The sequence below is a fragment of the Astatotilapia calliptera genome, chromosome 8, assembly GCF_900246225.1.
Source record: "Astatotilapia calliptera chromosome 8, fAstCal1.2, whole genome shotgun sequence".
Taxonomy (NCBI): domain Eukaryota; kingdom Metazoa; phylum Chordata; class Actinopteri; order Cichliformes; family Cichlidae; genus Astatotilapia; species Astatotilapia calliptera.
This window is the reverse complement of record NC_039309.1, coordinates 4,360,809-4,380,853: the sequence shown is the minus strand read 5'-3', so window position 1 is coordinate 4,380,853 and position 20,045 is coordinate 4,360,809. Positions and strand designations below refer to the sequence as shown.

General features: G+C 41.4%; 1 protein-coding gene across 1 annotated transcript; it reads left to right on the top strand.

Annotated features, from left to right (window-relative positions):
* Nucleotides 1-1,652: 1,652 nt before the first annotated feature.
* On the top strand, nt 1,653-19,107 carry LOC113028036 (elongation of very long chain fatty acids protein 6-like). Its single transcript, XM_026177994.1, has 4 exons — nt 1,653-1,902; nt 10,759-10,890; nt 13,634-13,785; nt 15,718-19,107. Exons 1-4 carry the CDS (start codon nt 1,805-1,807, stop codon nt 16,146-16,148), a joined length of 813 nt encoding a protein of 270 aa, XP_026033779.1. The 5' UTR covers nt 1,653-1,804; the 3' UTR covers nt 16,149-19,107.
* The last annotated feature ends 938 nt before the right edge of the window (nt 19,108-20,045 follow it).

Genomic DNA, 20,045 nt, shown 5'->3' with positions numbered 1-20,045 from the left:
ATTCTCACAGTATAGCTAATGTAGTACTGTAGTGATTTCATTTTATATCCTTGTTATGATTTTGCCCTTTTGTGTTTCGTTGCAGTTGGTTGCTCTTTGCTTACACTGGATTTGCATATATTTGTATGTGATTAGCATCTTTATACGTTTTGGGTGACACCCTTGGTGGGCCCTTAAACGTGAGCACAAGACAGAGCACAAGAGAGAGTGAAGGCGTTTAATGCCTTGCTGCTCAGCGGCACAGATTTCTGTACTTTTTCCTGTTATTTTCTCTCCATGTTATGAAGAAAAATCATTTAAATGAGTTAAAACATAAACTTGTTATTTATTCCTGCTTAAAACGGATTTTTATGAATATTGAAATCTTATTTGTTTTTCATATGTACCTATAGGTACATATAAAATTGAAAATATATTTTCAATTATATTAACTTTAATAGCAGGAAATTAACTACCCAGACGCTTCTTTTGTTTCTGTCTTTTTTGCCATATTTTTCAAGTAATCTGTATTTGACAACAGCATAATAAAACTGGAAATTCTGTTTTTCGTGTACCCCCCAATATTTTTAGGGGCCCCTATATGAAAACATTCTGGAGGCACCCCTGCCTGTGCATGCTATTTCATGGAAACCTATTTCAACAAATTCTAATGCTATAGCTACAATCCACACTGAGATTTGGTGCCACTTAGGCTCCTATTCATGCTTTTATTCATGCCTCTCACTGTCACAGATCAATTCACAGACTTCAGAGTGTTCAAAATGAAGCAGCAAGACTTTAAGTTTTTGTGTGTGTTTTATTGTGTTGTTTTGTAATGTTGGTTGTGATAAGTGCCATAAAAAGGTCCGCAACAATACCACTCCAACAGACTCAGTTCTGGGCCGTTCTCTTCAGCTGGGTCCACGTCATTCTGTCGGCCTTCACTTCGCTCTCGACAGATCTTCTCCACGTCTGTTTGGGCCTCCCCACTTTCCCTTTTCCTTGTGGGTTCCAGTCCAGTGCTTGCCTTGAGACGTTGTCGAATGGTTTTCGAAGAGTGTGGCCTATCCAGCCCCATTTTCTCTTCTTGATGTTCTGGCTGGTTCTCTTCCACAGGTCTGTGTTCGAGATCTTCTCAGGCCATCTGATGTTGAAGATGTGTCGCAAGCACTTGTTGATGAGACTACAACCGGTGTCTTGCTGGTAATGGTGTTGGTCACCCGCCACGTCTCTGACCCATACAGAAGAAGAAAGTGTACTTTATTGGTCCCCGTGGGGAAAATCCCTCTCTGCATTTAACCCATTCACTCAGTGAAGCAGTGGGCAGCCACGGGTCGCAGGGTGTTGAATGCAAGCCTTGCTTTGTTGATCAGGCTCCTAATGTCTTCATCTGCACCGCCATCACTGTTGACTATGCTTCCTTGGTAGATGAAGCAGGCATAGAAATAAATTATTAAAATACAAATCAGTAAGACAATCTTCACTCATGTTTATTGTATTTCCTGATTACTTCTGACTCAAAAGTACAGATAATATATATATTCCATTGTCTAGGTTAGAAAAGTTATTAGGACTTTTCAGTTAATAGTTTTTGGAAAATGCGTTTTATTTTGAAATCCTAAACCGGAATAGCGTCGTGTTCCTGCAGCTAGCTTTCTCGCGCTAAATAAAAATTGTCTTGACAGCCCGTCATCCTGCTGTCACCTCAGACGACCCAAAGCGGAGGATAACCGAGCAGCAGTTAAACTGTCGCCTCTCGTTTGCTTCTTCAGCCTTTTGTTGCATTTTTTTCTTCCTTCCAAAACGAAACCAGAAACTTTTAAAAATGAACGAGAGTGAGCCGAGCAGCTACCCGTTGACAGTTTACGACTTCGAGCGACGTTTCGACGAGAGAAGAGCGATGGAATGGATGCAGGAAAACTGGTAAGAACGAGGAAGTTGGTGAAATATCAGTAAATAAGTCATTCACTGGACTGCAGCTCTGTCCATCGTTTGTTGTTGAAGCCGTTTGTAACATGTTCTGCATGTTCGGGCTAAAACCCATGAAATCTCTTTAGAACCTCAGGAACATCGTTTTTCCCTCGCTTTAGTTCAAATAAACTCGAGTTAAGGATGCACCTCAGGGAGAAGAGGCGAGCCCTGCACGGAGTCCTGATTATGTAATTAACAGCTATGCTGGGCTCAGATCTACCCCCCGTCCCAATCCCTTTTTGTCCCCCATAAACCCCCCACCAGAGCGGCCAAAGGTTCGCCATCGAGCCCCACCCTCAACAGAGCAATCGAAGTCACATTGCCCAGCCTCGCCCCCCTTAGTTCCTCTTCATGCTTTGTCTCCGCAGTCTGATGCGTGATGTGTGAAGGGTCCGGGCTGTGAGGATTATGGCAGTGATGACTTTTCCCAGGAGAAGCTGGGACCCTGTTTACTAGAAGGTTTTAAAATTTCTGTACTTTTAGGTGACAGGAGACATGTGGCCTGGTCAAAACACAGAGAGCTGCACTCTAAAAGATCTTTAAACATAGTAAACATACCTTGTGTGCCACAGACTGCTCCCAAACACGAGGGGACAAGTAATACCTCTAAAACACTTAAGTTGGCTTTATTAAACATTAGATCTCTAGCTGGGAAAACATTTTTAATTAATGATTTAATCACTGAGCACAGCCTTGATTTTATGTTTTTAACTGAAACTTGGTTGGACCAAAGTAACAGTGGAGCTGTTCTCATCGAGACGACCCCTCCTAACTACAGTTTTATCAGTGAGGTCAGGGCGAGCAGGAGAGGAGGAGGGGTTGCTGTCTTATTTAATGAATCATTTCAATGTAAGCAGCTATCTCCTGGAAGTTTTCAGTCTTTTGAATATGTGGCTTTACAGCTGAAGGCCCCATCCAAAGTTGTGTTTCTTAATGTTTACAGGCCTCCCAAATACTGCACAGACTTTTTTAATGACCTCGGTGAACTTCTGTCTGTGATCTGTGTTGATTTTGACTGTGTAATTATTGCTGGGGATTTTAACATTCATGTGGACAACCCTCAGGACAAAGGGACTAAAGACCTGAGTAACACTCTGGGCAACTTTGGGCTGACTCAGCATGTAACAGAGGCCACACATAATAGAGGACACACTCTTGACCTACTGATCTCCAAAGGCCTGAGCATTTCAAAGGTTACTGTGTCTGATGTGGGCCTGTCTGATCATTACTGTGTTTTCTTTGAAAGTAAAATCTCAGCCCACACAAATATATCAACAACAGTGATCACAAAACGGTGTATAACTGAACACAGTAGTGCAATTTTTAACCAGGTCTTCCCATTAACACCTGACCTGCCCAGAGGGTCAGTCAATGAGCTCGTCAATAGCTTCAATGCTAACATGTTAAATGTAATGGACACTATTGCTCCCATTAAGGTGAAGGTTATCTCTGGAAGGAAAAAGTCTCCATGGAGAAACTCCACACTGGTGAAAAATGAAAAAAGAGAGTGTAGGAAAGCTGAGCGCAGATGGAGAAAAACAAACCTCCAGGTTCATTATGACATCTATAAAGAGAAACTTCACAATTATAATTTACAACTGAGGAATGCAAGGAGGTCCTACTTCTCTGACATCATCACTAAAAACAGCCATAATGCTCGGGTCTTATTTTCTACAGTTGACAGGCTAACAAACCCTCCTGTGTCAGTGGCAGCTGAACTTCATTCGACCATGGCCTGCAATGACTTTGCCAAATTCTTCACTGAAAAAATCCAAAAAATTAGACAAGCAATTGGTACATCAACAGCAGATCCAGGATATGTACTGTGTCCACCAAAAAACTGTTTAAACACCATGAAACAGTTTCAACCTATTAACAGCAAAGACCTGGAGGACATCTTAGGTCAACTGAACTCCTCCTCCTGCTGTTTAGATGTCCTGCCAACAAGTTTTTTCAAAAAGGTCTCAAAGACTTTAGAGTCAGACCTGTTACAGATCGTCAACTTTTCTTTATTATCAGGTGTGTTTCCAGAACCACTAAAAACTGCTGTAATCAAACCTATACTGAAAAAGGACAATCTTGACAAGACACAAATGAACAACTACAGGCCGATCTCAAATCTCCCGTTTTTAAGTAAGATCATTGAAAAAGCAGTTTCTCAACAGCTCAATTACTTCTTAAAACAGAATAACTGCTATGATGCCTTCCAGTCAGGTTTTAGACAGAACCACAGCACTGAAACCGCTCTGACCAAAGTGTTTAATGACATATGTCTGAATACAGACAGTGGAAAAATGTCAGTCCTAGTTTTACTGGATCTCAGTGCAGCATTTGATACAGTTGACCACAACATATTACTCAAACGACTGGAGAACTGGACAGGTCTTTCAGGAACTGTACTAAACTGGTTCAAAACATACTTAGAAAACAGGAAATACTTTGTATCAATAGGTAACTTCACATCTGAGCAGACAAGTATCACATGTGGAGTTCCCCAAGGTTCCATCTTGGGACCCCCTCTGTTTAACATCTACATGCTCCCACTGGCACAGATTATAAACAACAACAAAATAAACTATCACAGCTATGCAGATGACACACAAATATATATCACAATGTCACCAGGAGACCGAGGCCCTGTACAGGCTCTTGGTAAATGCATTGAGGAAATCAATGACTGGTTGTGCCACAATTTTCTCCAGCTAAACAAAAACAAAACTGAGGTAATAGTCTTTGGTGCCAAAGAAAAACGATTACAGGTCACCAGAGAACTTCAATCTATACATCTAAAAACCACAAACCAGGCGAGAAATTTGGGTGTAGTGATGGATGCAGACCTAAACTTAGAAAAACACATTAAGACAATAACAAAGTCAGCTTACTATCACCTCAAGAATATTTCAAGGATAAAAGATCTGATGTCTCAACAGGACCTGGAAAAACTAGTCCATGCATTCATCTTTAGTAGGCTTGATTACTGTAACAGCATCTTTACAGGTCTACCTAAAAAATCAGTCAGACAACTACAGCTCATTCAGAACTCTGCTGCTCGAGTCCTCACTAAGACCAAAAAAGTGGACCACATCAGTCCAGCTCTGAGGTCCTTACACTGGCTGCCTGTCCGTCAGAGGATAGACTTTAAAGTTCTGATGCTGGCCTATAAAGCTCTGAATGGTTTAGGACCAAAATACATCAATGACCTCCTGACCCAGTATGAACCATCCAGATCCCTCAGGTCATCTGGATCCGGTCTTTTATCAGTTCCCAGAGTCAGAACTAGACACGGAGAAGCTGCATTCAGCTTTTATGCTCCTTATATCTGGAACAAACTCCCAGAAAGCCTCAGATCAGCTGAAACACTCAGTTTATTTAAATCCAGGTTGAAGACTCACCTGTTCTCAGCTGCATTTGAATAAAGCACCAAATCCACACTTTAAGCTTAAATTTCAAAACTTACATTTAACTACTGATTTTATCTACTGTTCTGATTTTATCTGTTTTGATTTTATATACTGTTTTGTTTGTTTGTTAATTAGTTAGTTAGTTTATTTGCTTGTTTTAATCAATTTTAAATCATGCTTTTTATTTGTTCTTGTTTCTAATGTCTCTGTAAAGCACTTTGAATCACTTTGTTGTTGAATTGTGCTATACAAATAAACTTGCCTTGCCTTGCCTTGCCTAAAGACTTCATGCTGGATCTGCGGCTGCCCGTCTTCACCTTCAGGCACAAATATTGAGTAACAGGTCAAAAATTATGCCTTCCTCACTTTTACGTTTTCACTTTTGGGCTAGTTTGTAAGACTCAAACAGTGACATCTGTACGTTACAAACACCAGCCTTGCTCAGATTAATGACAGACGTTACGTTGTATCAAGTTGAAAATATGTAAGAGTTCCTGCGACGTTTCCTCTCCTATTTGAGTTAATTGAAGTGATTCAAGTTTAAGAACTATTTTGGGGTTTAAGTAAGCATGAGTTAAAGGTGAAGGTGTGTAATGCCTTGCTGGGCAGCGGCACAGATTTATGTACTTTTTCCTGTTATTTTCTCTCCATGTTATGAAGAGAAGTCACTTAAAACATTAGGAAAAAATGGTTAAAAAAATAAAATAAAATATATTTAATTATGGTTCTGGTGATTTTTCTTTTGTATTTGACAAAATTTGACTTGAGGTATCTAATTTTTTTAGGCCATTACCCAGCTGCAGCTCTGCGTATCCAGCGTGTCAAAGTCAAAGGGGCTGTGTGGAGCACACCAAAGTGCAACACTCATTGCTTTAGATTGAAGACACCCCCCTGCAGGGGTGAGGAGGGAGATTTTATTTTTTTTAATAGAGAGTATTTCAGCTTGCCTGTATGTAATAATTAAGAGTAAGATAATTGCATCTTCTTACCAGACATCTATTTTGTGCTGCCTGTTTGCACAGTAGACGGGGAGATACCCAGACCTATCTCTCCCCGCTCACCTACTCCAGCTCTTTTGGTGGGACACTCAGGCATTCCCAAACTACCAAGCCAGCTGAGAGACATAATCTTGTGTGTCCTACGTCTACACCGATATCTCCTCACAGTCTGGCATGCCTGAAACACCAAGGAGGCATCTTAGTGAGATGTTGAGCCACTTTAGCTGGCCCCTGCCAATGTTGAGGAGTAGCAGCTCTATTTCGTTTCAAAGAACTGAGCTTCTTACTTTATCTCACTCTATCCGTCAAAGAGCCCAGCACAAAGCTTATTTCTGCTTTTGGTTTCTGTAGTCTCATTCTGTCAGCCACTGCTGAGATGCAGAGCTCTCTCTTTCCCACTACAGACCTGTTTAATCTCCTGTCGCACCCTACCTCACTTGTAAAAAGACCCTGGAATATCTAAACTTCCCAACCAGAAGTGGGCAGTCCACCCTTTTCCAGCTCAGAACTGTGGCCTTAGATTTGAAGGTTCTAATTCTCATCCCAGTTCCCTCCAGCTTGGCAGCAAACCTCCCTCAGAGCGCGCTGGAGGTTGTAACTCGATGAAACTAACAGAACCACAATGTCTGCAAAAAGCAGAGACGAGACTTCTGAACCTGAAGCCTGTGAGCTGTGTCTAGAAATGCTGTGCATAAAAAATTAGGAACACAGTCTGTGACAAAGTGCACATTTTCCTTGAACCATATGGTTGTCAGGCACAGACACAGATGCCTGCTAATTAATGCTAAAAGGAGTTTGCGTGTGCTGATAACTCAGTGTCGATACCATGTCTTCTTTTCAGTCACAAAGACGTTTAAATTAAAGTTGTAGCTCCTTATCTAGATGATCCGTAATCTGTGTATTGTTCTTTATTCATTAACCTTGTAGCAGTAGCTGACTGTAAATCAGGCCACCTACGATTAGCTATCTATTAGGAGTGGACTTTGTATTAAAACAGATTCATACTAAAAAAACAGAGCAGGAAAAAGTTTCTCAGGTGTGCAAAATGTTCCACCCCCATGAGTCTGACAGCATTTGTATGTGCTCTGTCGAACTGTCAGAAAAGCATGTCAGTAACTGATAAAAAGAAATGATAAAGATAGAGACATGTGACTCAGATCATTTAGACAATTCCTGAGGGACGCTTGCACAGAGACACAAATTATTAAAGGAGACCGGGAAGGAATGCTGCTGAAAAAAACCCACTAGCTTACTGACTCCTGGAGACAAAACACTTGGCCAGGTGATTGTGGCTCTGATAGCTCGCGTGTGTCTCACCCTGTGCAGGGAGATAAAACCTGGAGCGTTTATATGCTCACTGGTGTGAGTTTGGCACAGCTCCCGAGTACGAGCACTGAAGTATTGATAAGAGTTTGGATGAACAATTCTGATTCATTTTGTCATAGCTGACCTTTTCTAATTCCAATCAGACCCCAATAATGACGAGTCTGTTTCAACACCAGTTGCCTCAAGGTACTTTTTTATTGTCAGTTAAAGTCAGAGAAAACAGAGAAAACCCCCAACTGTCCTCCTTTGAGTAAGCACTTGGTGACAGAGGGAAGGGAAAATCCCTTTTAACAGGAAGAAAACTGAAAAACAGCAAAACCAGGCTGTGGTGAGCCAGAGATTAATAATAACTAATGATTAAATGCAGAGAGGTTTATAAACACATTAAAAAAAGGGGAGATCCCCTCAACCTGCAGCTTTTGAGGTCCTTAAAACCCATTGAAGTAAAGCTCAAGGTTTACAATTTAGTCACATTTTGTTTAATTGATTGTGTTGGTGTCCAGAGGGACAGCTACATTAAAAGTGTGTCATTGTCCAAAAAGTTATAGACCTGAGATTATTACTGAGATTTGGATGTTTGAGTGAAATGTTTGTAGCTGAAGGACTCTGTGCTTTTAAAGCTGACTCAGGTAATCTCAGGATTAATGCCTCTGAAATCAAAATTATTGTAAGCTTACCACGTGCTCCTCGCTGGGTGCACAAGTCTCTCTGTAGGATAATACGCTTTCTTTCTGTTATTAATCTGAGATTTCTTGGTTGTTTTAAGTTTGGACCACTGAGTCTGGAAGACAAATTGATTGATTAGATGATTATTCAGTTACTGAATTTCATCTCGGTATACAGGGAACAAACAGATATGCATCTTGTCTAAGATTATGTGTTATTAGCTTGGTGAAGAACTCTTGGTATGCTCGGAGGTTCAGATCTGTGCAGCGGGAACAGCTTTAGCTTTTTGCTGGTTTTTCCTTTCCCACAGGGGCAAACTGGGACCAGCTATCAGAATCCACTATAACCACTAACTGGGTCAAGCAGCAGCAGCAGCAGTAGTATCTACTCATCCTGTGTATTATGTATGTTGCCAATCTGGATTAGTCATCTGCTTACCCAAATACCCTCAGCCTCACGCATACCCTCCCTACTTAAATAAAAACAGCTTTTAATAACATATGAGAAGCAGGTTAATGTGAAATTAAAAATATACGGTGTCAGTGCACATGCAGTCTCTGTTTCCAGGGTTTAGTATTCTCCTCGGCTGTTTCTGCTCAGCCAAAAATCGACTTTTTCTTTCCTGCTGTGTGCTGTTGTTGAAACATCAGGCGCAGTGGTGCCCAGTGGAAATGGCCTTATTGCCCATAGCTGGCAGTCTGAGTGGTCTGTGTGTCAGGAGCTAATCTCTTAATCCTCTACTATGAGTATAATAATTGAGTTGGCTGGTGTCAGGAGGGCTGACATGTAGTAATTCATAGCCTGATGTTTCGACTTGTCACACGACTCTGGAGTGACCACAGAGTTGATATCAGCTCGTATTTGTCTTTAATTGCAGTTGTCTGGTTCAGTCACACTAATTGTGTAATGTCTTTATGTAAGAGTGCTGTGTCTGTGTAGTTGTCTCCTGTTTCAAAGTCTCAGGAGGTGATTTAGTGTTTAATAGAGCTGTTTGTCAGGGGAAGTGAGGTACTTCCTCTTTATTGTAAAGCTGATAGAGGTCAAAGATCTGTGTGATGCTGGAGCTTTTAGGCCGGCGTTTTGTGTTAAGTAACATCAGTGTTTCCCACAGATTTGGGCTCAGGGACGTGAGGTTGTGGCTAAAGACAAGTACACCCTATTTTGAGAAGATTTTATGTATATTTTTCCTACAGGGATTAAGAGGGTAAGTGTAGTAGCAGCCAGGTGCTGTTATTTAAATGCACTGTGTTAATGCACCGCGAAGCAACTGCTGCTGCACGTCAGACTAGGAACGGTTATAAAGCTGTTTCTCGAGTTAACATTCAGCAAATTCATCCCAAGGTCAGACCATGCAATGCTCAGAGAAACTGCAAAAAACCCAAGAGCTGTACATGCCTCAGCATGTTAACGATAATGACAATTAGAATAAGACTGAGCCAGTCCCTGTTTGGAACAACCGTTCCAAACAGGCCAGGTGAAGATTTCTTGTCTCTAAAAAGAACATGGCAGCACAGCTTAGGTTTGCAAAGCTGCATCTGGGAAAACCAAAAGACTTCTTTAAAAATCTCCTTTGGACAGATGAGACCGGAGTGGAGACGTCTGGCTGCGATGCACAAAACCAAACTTAGCATATCAGCGCAAACACCTCATACTTACTGTCAGTCACTGAGTCGACCGTGAACTCCTTCGTATACCAAAGTATTCTAGATTCAAATGTGAGGCCATCTGTTTGACAGCTAAAGCTAATGGTAATGGCCTGTATTTATATAGCGCTTTACTAGTCCCTAAGGACCCCAAAGCGCTTTACATATCCAGTCATCCACCCATTCACACACACATTCACACACTGGTGATGGCAAGCTACATTGTAGCCACAGCCACCCTGGGGCGCACTGACAGAGGCGAGGCTGCCTAAATCGGATCACCTGACAGGACAATGATCCCAAGCACAGAAGCAAATCTGCAACTGAATGGCCGAAAAGAAGAGAAACAAGGTGCTGCAATGGTCCCGTCAAAGTCCAGACCTCCTCCTGACTGATATGCAGAGAGCTGTGCATGGACGAATGCCTGCAGACCTGCGCTTGTATTTAATAATTATAGAACCTGCTGAGGACCAAAAATGGTTTTCCTATTATGCTCTGACTAGAATTACAAGACTACGTATTTTCTTTTTACAGTGACGACAACCAAATTTTCATACATTCGTTTCCCTGAAATTAAGTATTAAATATTAATTGCAACAACTACATAATTTGATCCAGTACATTCTCAATCTAGTGTTTTGTGTCTGAGGGGAGCTTTTTTCCCCCCGTTACTGTCTCTCTGCTGTAATTAGTGCATGTAACAGTATTATCAGTATTGGTGTTACAGTGAGGATGAGTAATAATAAGCATCACTGTGTGTGTGCTTCTCTGCAGGACCAAGTCTTTTATATTCTCTGGCCTGTACGCTGCGATCGTATTTGGAGGGCAGCACTTCATGAGGGAAAGGCAAAGACTGAACCTACGTCGCCCGCTGGTGTTGTGGTCACTCAGTCTGGCCATTTTCAGGTGAGTGACTCTCAAGGTCGATGCAGCTGAGACGGCTGACGTGACCTTAACGCTCAGTCAAGCAAACATTTAGAGTCGAGTGTTTCAGAGAAAAGTTGTTTGGTATTTTTTTCTCTGAAGGTCCTTTTCCTTTCTGGGTAAACAGGAACGTGAACTGAAAGAGGGATAGTCAAAGAAGGAACGTGTTCTGAGTGTTTGTTTGAGAAGCCACAACCAGTCTGATAACAGCTGTCACCTCAAGGTTCAATGCAAGATTTAAAGCAGTACTTCAAGAACACTATAGACATTTCACTCACTAAGAGTCCTGATGTCCATCTGCACATGGTATCTGGGGGGTGGAATCTAAAACTTCTTGGGGCTGACCTAAAAAACTGGTTTACATTTTTGCCAATCTCCTGTTTGAGATCATCTTCTCTGAGATTTCCAGGCAGATTCCAGAGCAGCTGCATTTTCAAAATAGGACATTCCACTCGAGTTGCAGTTTCACCACAAACCTCAAATCTGAGCAGAGAGCAACCTCAGGATCCTTGCTGTTGATAAGAGCCAGATTTTTGGCATTTTTCACCTATAAGTAGTGGGAGTTTATGTCCCTGCTGCTTTATCTTCTTGAATCAAGTTGAAAGATCTCCATTTTGACATGCTGAAGGAGATCGGGGCTTCTACAAAGCAATCTTTAAAAAAAGCATCTGCAGTAGAATACCTGAGAAGATTATCTATAGCAGGACATCAGCCAAACTCCAAACAGGTTTCTGTTTATCTACTCCTTCAGTTACCAACTATCAATCTAATTTACTGATTTGTTTATGAAGATCTAGACTGTGGTATTCCCCCAGAGAAGCGTGCTGTTTTTATAAAAACTAAAATCCTGCTGCTGTCACTTAAAGGCCTTAAGCTGAGTTTGTCAAACCCACCAGAGCCTGCAAGGATCCACGTGGCAGGTGTGCAGGACTTTAATCTTAATCCCAGTGCTGTGGGTATATCCTGCTCCTTTTAGCCTTAGCTGTCCGCACACAGGACGCGACGGTGTTAGTGTAGGTAGTTTTTGCTTTTTACTACATCCACCCTGTTAACTCTGTTGTCCTTTAAAGGATAAGTTTGTTTTTTTATTACTGGTATATATTTTTTTAACCTCGGGGACGTGTGCCAGAATGATGACACAACATCGTGCACGCTTTGTTGCTTTGCTGTCATTTGGGCTTACCGTGAATGTCTCGTGTTAAAGTAAACAACCTGACAGAAATGGACATGATGAGATGGTTTACTGGTTAAGAGAGGGAGTGACTGCTTTAACCTCATGTAATTAGGGGTGGGGTAGCTTTGAGTGGCGGGTGGGTGCTGACGCAGACAGGTAGCAGCTAAGTGAGAGTCATAAAGCTGGACCTCATGCCTGTGTTAAGGCCTCTTGTAGCATTTTTAACCCAAATATGTGACAAATATACATTTATGCTTTAGTTTTGATTAATTAAATTCTAGTGTTTTATTAGTCTTGGTGCTAATTAACAGATATCAGTGCAATCCACATGTAAACCCCCAGCTTTAGCTGACAGTTTAGCACTAAACTATCGCTAATGAGCTATGAGGCTACTATAGCTGGGCTGCCAGCAGAAGCACAAGAGCTTAAAACTTAGACCTTAACCCTTATTTTCTGACTAATTTAACTACTGATGAAATATTTCCGATGCAATTAGGTGGAGGTAAAGCTGTTTATGGAGACTTAACCTCAACAAGCCAGTTGCCAAGCGCTCAAAATATATTCATGATGGAACAAAAAAAGAAAGTACTTCCTCTTAGGCTAATGTGCAGTGGGCCGCACAAGGTTTTCAGATTTAGAATCAGGGTTTTTTTCACTGCTATTTATTCATTCATCATATAGTTACTATTACAGTTGCATGGAAACAGGGCAGTTCATTTACTAGTTGAAGGCTTCTCCAACTGATATATTGAAGAGTCTTTGGGCAAAAAGAGTTTAAAAGTGCTTTTTGAATGAGCGACTGTGGCTTAGTTTAAAAGGACTGTAAGAGTAGCAGAGTGCTATAGTTATAAACAGGCATCCATACGCTACATACACCATCGATTTATGTCTGATACTCTGAAAAGGATTGAGCATAATCCCCATCAAACTCACAGTTTGGTCCTGTTTGACCTGCATTTGATTTGTGTCAGATCGAAGGCCGATACGACGATCAGTCATCAGAGAAAATGACACAGGCTGGCTCCCTGTTGACTGCGATCCGGTTTGCAATTGTTGGAACATCAGATAAAAGCACAGGGAGTATCTAAGGTGTGTTTAAGATGGTCTGACTGAGATTACCTATGAAATCTCCACATCAGTGTTGCACCATTGTGCAAGTTGCTCTTTGCCATCAGTGTAATGTCAATAAACCTTTTGACATCAAGCCTTTATGGCTGCACTGTAGCAGTGATCTCTGCAGCTCAGTTATGGTTTCTTTTTTTTTTTATTATTATTATTTTATGACAAACAGTAAGATGGATTATAAAAATGCTGCTTTCAATGCTTCATTTGTCCACAGGAGGCATGGCAGAATGATTACACTTTAACACATCAGGGCTGCCAGTTGAGACCATCCCTGTTTTTACTATAAGGATGAGAAAACAGACTCTGTTCTAGGAAAGTGGTGACAAATATGAAACCAGTAGAGCAACATAATTTACTAAAAGAAGTGGCTGAGCCTCTGTGATCCTAGCTGTTGGCTAATATGTCCTTGTTGTGTTTCCTCTGCAGCATCGTAGGAGCGGTCAGGACCGGAGCTTACATGCTGCACGTCCTCACAAACGACGGCTTCAAACAGTCGGTGTGTGACAACAGCTTCTACAGCTCTCCCCTCACCAAGTTCTGGGCCTACGCCTTTGCCCTCAGCAAGGCCCCCGAGCTGGGTGAGACTTCATCTGATCTCATAAATGTCAGAATATTACTCACATGAATGAAGCACATACTGAAATCTAACCTATTCAAAGACCACCAGCTGTAGATTCCTTATTTCTTTGTTATTGGATTAAGGTGAAGCAGGACCTGTTTACACTATAGGAGCTCCACGCAACTCAGAAAAAACTGTTTTAATCATATTAAGGGTGGGGGTGTTAGCATTAGCTAAAACCATGATGAGGCATAAAGTGCTGTGCAAAAGTCTTGATCCACCCCTCATCTCTTTGTATTTTGCTTCTAAGGAGCCAGACTTTCTTGTAATGTTTTTTTTTAAAAAGGTCTTAATCAGTACTTTCTGAAGGTCTCTCAAAGCTTTTCTTTGGTTCTGTCCTTAACACTGACCTATGAATCATTTAAATATAAATGCATATAACTCAAGGGATGAACCTTATTTTGTTTCTTGACACGTTGTTACTACTAACCGTGCAAAACCACGTAGTTTGTTCCCATTTAATTAGGTGAATCTGTGCAAAATGCAAAGGTAACAGTTTATTTGCAACAACAATTTGATTCCCAAAGAGCTGTTAGCTGAAAACTTGGCAATTTTTTCAGCATGATGTGCAGTAAAAAAGATCAGTGAGAACAGGTCTGATGGAGCGATGACATGAGTGTCTACAGCCATCTGTAAAGCACGGTGGAGGCTCTGTCATGGTTTAGAGCTGCATTTCAGTGAGTGGTGTGGATTTTTTTTCAAAATTAATGTAACTGTGAACACAAGAATATTAAGTCAGAGCTTCACCCACCATGCAGTACTGCCTGCAACACATCTGATCGGCAGCAGCTGCTTCTTTCAGTAAAAGATGATCCCAAACACGCTGCCACTAAAGTAAAAGTTTACCTGAATTTAAAAAAACAACAACAACACACATACAGTGGCAGTCATCGGTCATGGATCGTACCAGATAAGTTATTGTTATAGTTGTGCAAACCTTTCTATTTCCATGTATGTTTGCACGTTTCACCTGCCTTCCTCGCAGAATGTTAAGAAATGAGGGTTGGTGCAAGACTTGTACGCACTGAAAACGTGTAAAAGTGTAAATGTGTTGGATGTTTTTCAGTCTTTGTTCCAAAAGGATCTAAATTCAAACTGGATGTTTTTTCTTGCTCAGCTACTTTAAGAATGAAATGATTTGCTCAGTGTAGATTAAAGTGTGCGCCACTGTGCAGTAAATCCATCAGGAGGTGATTCCCTTAAGAGCTGAAATGGAGGCAGATGCTGAGCTGGCAAGAAAAGTCCATTAGCGCACAGCTGATAATGTACAAGCAATGTTTCCTCTGCTGCAGACAGGAAGGATACGTCTTCTTCCTACTGCAGGATAAGGACTCTTTATAGAGACTCAAATGAGCTTTAAATTAGAAATACAGGTTGTTCTGTTTTATAACAACTTCATGGGATTCACCAGAATCTGTATTTGTACTTATCAAAGTAAGCTTTGTGAGGAGGTTTGTCTGTGTAAGCTAAACCCTTTTATTTGTTAAATCCACCTGAAAGATCAAACATAAACCCACAAATCTGTGATGGATGTTCACGAAGCTGTAAGCTAACTGCTTGTGCTGCCTTGTTGAAAGTTTCTGTGCTCCTCCTGTACCTGTAAGGCCATCATAAAATTTAGTACACCCCCCCCCTTCAAACACTGTAAGTGAAGTCAGGCTTTATTGGAGCTGCGTTAAACTTGATACACAGTCAGGTCCTGTCAGGTATTTCACTTTTTCTGTAGGTTTTTAAAAAATATTTTTCCTGCTCTCACACAGCAATTTTCCATCTTTTGTGATAACTAAAGTACATCTGGTGTTATTAATCATGACTCAGTTGCTGAGGGGTTGAGGTTTGGTGCTCGGGTGCGGTTTTATTTAAACGATTTCCTCTCTGCCGCCTCTCTCAGGAGACACCGTGTTCATCGTCCTGCGGAAACAGCGCCTCATCTTTCTGCACTGGTACCACCACATCACCGTGCTGCTTTACTCCTGGTACACCTACAAGGATCAGCTGGCGGGCGGCGGCTGGTTCATGACTATGAACTACATGGTTCACTCTGTCATGTACACGTACTACGCCGCCCGAGCGGCCGGCCTGCAGGTGCCGCGTCCCTTCGCCATGGTCATCACGGCCTTGCAGATCCTGCAGATGGTGATGGGCCTGGCCGTGCAGGGCCTCGTGTACCACTGGATGCACGAGTTGCGCTGTCCGTCTCACCAGGACAACATCGTTTGGGGCTCTCTCTTGTACCTCAGCTACTTGATCCTTTTTGCCTACTTCTTCTACAACACCTACCTCAAAGGCTCCCCCAGGGACAAAGGGTCCAAGAAAGAGTAGCGCGCCTCCCTGTGCTCGGGGTCGTATTAAAGGCTCTGAACATCCTCCTCTTCTGACTGCAGCTCAGAGAGGAGGATGATTTGGAGCATTTTAATGTGATCTCACGATGAAAGCGAGGAGATTGAGGGGCATTTCCGTAACTGTGTTTGACTAAAAATAGCGCTGTCATCATTTAAACGATTGCCTTGTTTACTTAAACTCCTTTATCTAAAAACAGCCATATGAGGGCCAAATACTGTCAGAGGCAACTGACACTTGTTCCTGTGTTTTTAAAGAAGTCATTGATTTATATGTAATTAATTTTACTTTAATTGAGTGAGGAAATGGTTTGTTTAGCTCTAGTTAGCTTAGCATAAAGGCTGGAAGCAGACTTTCCTTTCCCTGGAAAACTGACTTATTTAAACTCTGCATCTTTCTGTTTAACCTGCAAATTAACAAAAACATAAAAGCAACAGATTCTTGACTCCAGCTCTAACAAACATCTTTTACAGACGGGATCCTGTTAAAGCGTTTACACACCGCCTGCTCACTGTCTTTATGCTCGACTAGGATAAACAATCTGCACCAAATGTTGAACTAGCCCTTTAAAAGTGACACCGGGGGCAGGTACTAATCTGATGCCGTAAAAATGAGCATCACGTGGCGCCTGCAGGTGCAGAAACTGTAACACCTGTGTCCACCTGTGCAGGTTAGCAGGTAACAGGGAGTGAAGACTAATGCACTAAATGGCAGAGGAATGTTTTCATGCACGTAAACGTGCAGGAAGAAAAGCAATGCAAGTTCAGTTCGGTGTAATTTTTTTAAAATGCTGTCACCTCTTTACCTTCATCTAAAAAGAAAGCCTTCTCTGTCTGCTCCTCTCAGTTTACCTCGCTGGCTTATACCTGCCTCAACTTGTTAGCTTAGGTTGTTTTTTCTGTTTTTTTTTTTTTAAGGTGTTGGTTTGAATCCAGGTGAAGTTTCTGAGTCTGAGAGCACAACAGTAAAGTGACCATATTCTTATAAAACGAACACAGAGGTTAAATTTAGTGTTGCTGCTAATGCCGTCCACAGCGCTGCGTTGCTTTGCTTCACCCTTTACTGCAGGTTATGCACTGACCACTAATAAGTACCTCATGCAACCCAGCTTTCCTCTAACATAGCCAATATTTATAGCCGCTTTCACCACGCGTACACTCTGTAAGACAAGGCCTGAGTGAGGAACGCGTTCCTCAGATGAAAGCCGTTCCAGCTCAAACAACTGACAGGAAGTGCGTTAAACCAGACGTCCTCCTGTCCCTGTCGTTTGGGTTGTTTTCACATGTTTACGCGCTGTACAGTATATGTTTTTTAACGTTTTTAATAAGAGATGACGGGAACGATTCACTGTTGGGACGCAGTTTCCCGAACCTTTTCTTCTGTGCAGCTGTGCGATGGATTTAAAAAGGAGACGTGTAGATGTGATGGAGATGCAGACCTGTAGCTTTAACTCAGAGGTTTAACAAAAACATTCCACTTCTATGGTGCACATTTATTAAAAGCGATAAAAAGCATCTGAAAACTGTTTGAACTGATTCTCTGATTGAGCAGCAGGAGCTAAACCAGAGTGTCTCGTGTGAAGTGTTTAGCAGACAAACAAAAAGGATAAACTGAACATAATGTGACGTAACAGGAGAGGTTTTTGTATCTTGCAACTCCTACGAGGTCCGACCACTACGTTTGCCTTGTTGCCGACACTTGATTCCTGTTTAGTTAGAAGAAAAAGCTTTATTTTGATCCATCCTTTGTGACTTTGCCCTGTGCTCATGTTGGTTTTGGTTATTTATTTTCCTTTTGTGCTTTAAATTATTTGAACAAACTGATACCAAACATACGGCAGATGACGAGGACCAAATTTATGTGGCGATTGCTGCTGACTGTGGTGCTGCTGCTCTTTATGACCTGCTGAAGAGGAGGCCACAGGGCGCTGGTGTCTGTTTTTAGATGAGAGGGATGTGTTTTCTTTACGTTTTCCAGCAGGTGTGAGGTTTACTTGGCAGGTGTCACATTAGGAAGCGGGTTGAGTTCAGTTTGCTCCATCCACGCTCGCGCTTACACCGCTTCGGAGGGTGAACTGCGACGGTGTTCGTGTTTAAAGTTGTGCAGCACATTCTCAAACCACGTCCTGTTTAACGGGCCTGTGCTCGCCACAGAAGCTGCTCGCCCTGGTTGGAAACGTGTGTGCTGAGCGCTGTGGTTTAAAACCTGTGTGGAGACTTTTGACTTGGCGTGACGGAGCTGATTTTGTGTTTGTGTCTGTAGTTGAATTCCGATTGTTCAGGACTTTGTGGATTACAGTTTGTCACGCTGACGCACCTTCTGTGAGAAACGACGTAGTTCTGATAAAAGCACCGTTTTCAGATGCACTTATTGTTTCAGCATCAACCAGTCGTAGTTGTTTTTATGTGATTCAATATAAAGAGCACTGAACACTGTTTGAAACTGCCTGCTTTTTAAAATCTGACACATTGTAACGCTGTTAAAACTTGAACTTGGTGTGCCAAACATGCTTCTGTTTGTTTTCTGTCGTGCTTTACTTTGTTTTGTTGTCTGTGCTTTATGTTTCCTACTGATTTTTACTCCCTGTGGTTTCTACTGGAAAAAGGGCTTCGTGTCGAAACGTTATAATAAAAGTTTCTCTGTTTGTTGTTTCAGGGGTGAAATATTTTCACTGTGGAGAAGAATATCTGTTTAAATAGAAGACGGACAAACTCGCCACAAACATCAGCTGTTTGATTTAGTTTCCTTTATTAAGATTATCTTAAAAAATATAAAGCACATATTCAAGCCTCTGACAGGCATGTGTGATAAAGCCAGGACTTCAGTCTGATTGTCTTTTATTTTCTTTTTATTGGCACATACATTATAAACATATTTAATTGCTTTTATTTAACTAAACAGCAGCTCTTGAAATTTAGAAGCAATCTTTTGCAAGATTGTTGAGTCTTAATCGTAGACGAGAGCCAAACTCAAGCATACACAGCTTAATGTAAAATGCATTTCTGAGATGGTGATGAGTTCTCAGTGACCTTGACCTCAGGGTGTGACAATTATGTGTGTGAAAGGTTGTAGCGTGAAGCCCTTTGAAGGTCACGGGTCTGAAAAAGTGCCGTATAGATGGCAGTCTCCCATTACTCTGTTATTCAGGCCTGAATGTGGCAACTCAGCGACCGTGAGAGAATTTTTAAAAAAGGTTTGTGTACATGCGACAATGCCTCCCATCACTTTATTGGTCACAAATAAAATCCCAGAAAGTGCCATAAACAGTTGAGGTGTCTGCAACAGCTGTGGGAAAACAACTAAACAAAGATTTAAAGAGATATATACAGAAGATGTGAAATAGAAAATATTTAAGGCTAAAACACATTTCTAATTTTATCATATATAAGGTGAATTCCTTGACCGACGACGTTATTGGAAAACTTCTGAAACTGCTTTTCAATGAAACTTTTATGATGCTCACGCTGTTCCTGTGTATTCGTGTTGGTTTTATTGGCATTGCTAAGAAGGTGATAGTTCAGTTTCATTTATTATTGCGGTCATAGTGCATGTTTAAGGGATGGGAAAAAATGTATAATAGGATTGTGTTAAATTGTAACCATGCATTACAGAGGAAAGGAAATGTTTAAAGAGAGAAAGATAATATATAACATGTCAAATCTAAATATTAGGTCTTAATAATAGATTTTTCAGTTCTAGTCATTAACACGAGCTCTGTAAGAAAAATAAATATGATACAAAATGTACAGAAGTATGTAAACAAGGCTCTCATTATACTCACATTGGACACATATGTGTATTTTCTGTATAAACTGAGTCTAAAGGATAAATTGACTGAAGAGCACACAGTGGCTCTACAGTCTCTGATGATCAGAAGCT

Coding starts and splice junctions, on each gene's coding strand:
- LOC113028036 (XM_026177994.1), top strand. CDS start 1,805: ATGAACGAGAGTGAGCCGAGCAGCTACCCGTTGACAGTTTACGACTTC. Junction 10,891..13,633: donor CTCAGTCTGGCCATTTTCAG/GTGAGTGACTCT, acceptor TTTCCTCTGCAG/CATCGTAGGAGCGGTCAGGA. Junction 13,786..15,717: donor CAGCAAGGCCCCCGAGCTGG/GTGAGACTTCAT, acceptor CGCCTCTCTCAG/GAGACACCGTGTTCATCGTC.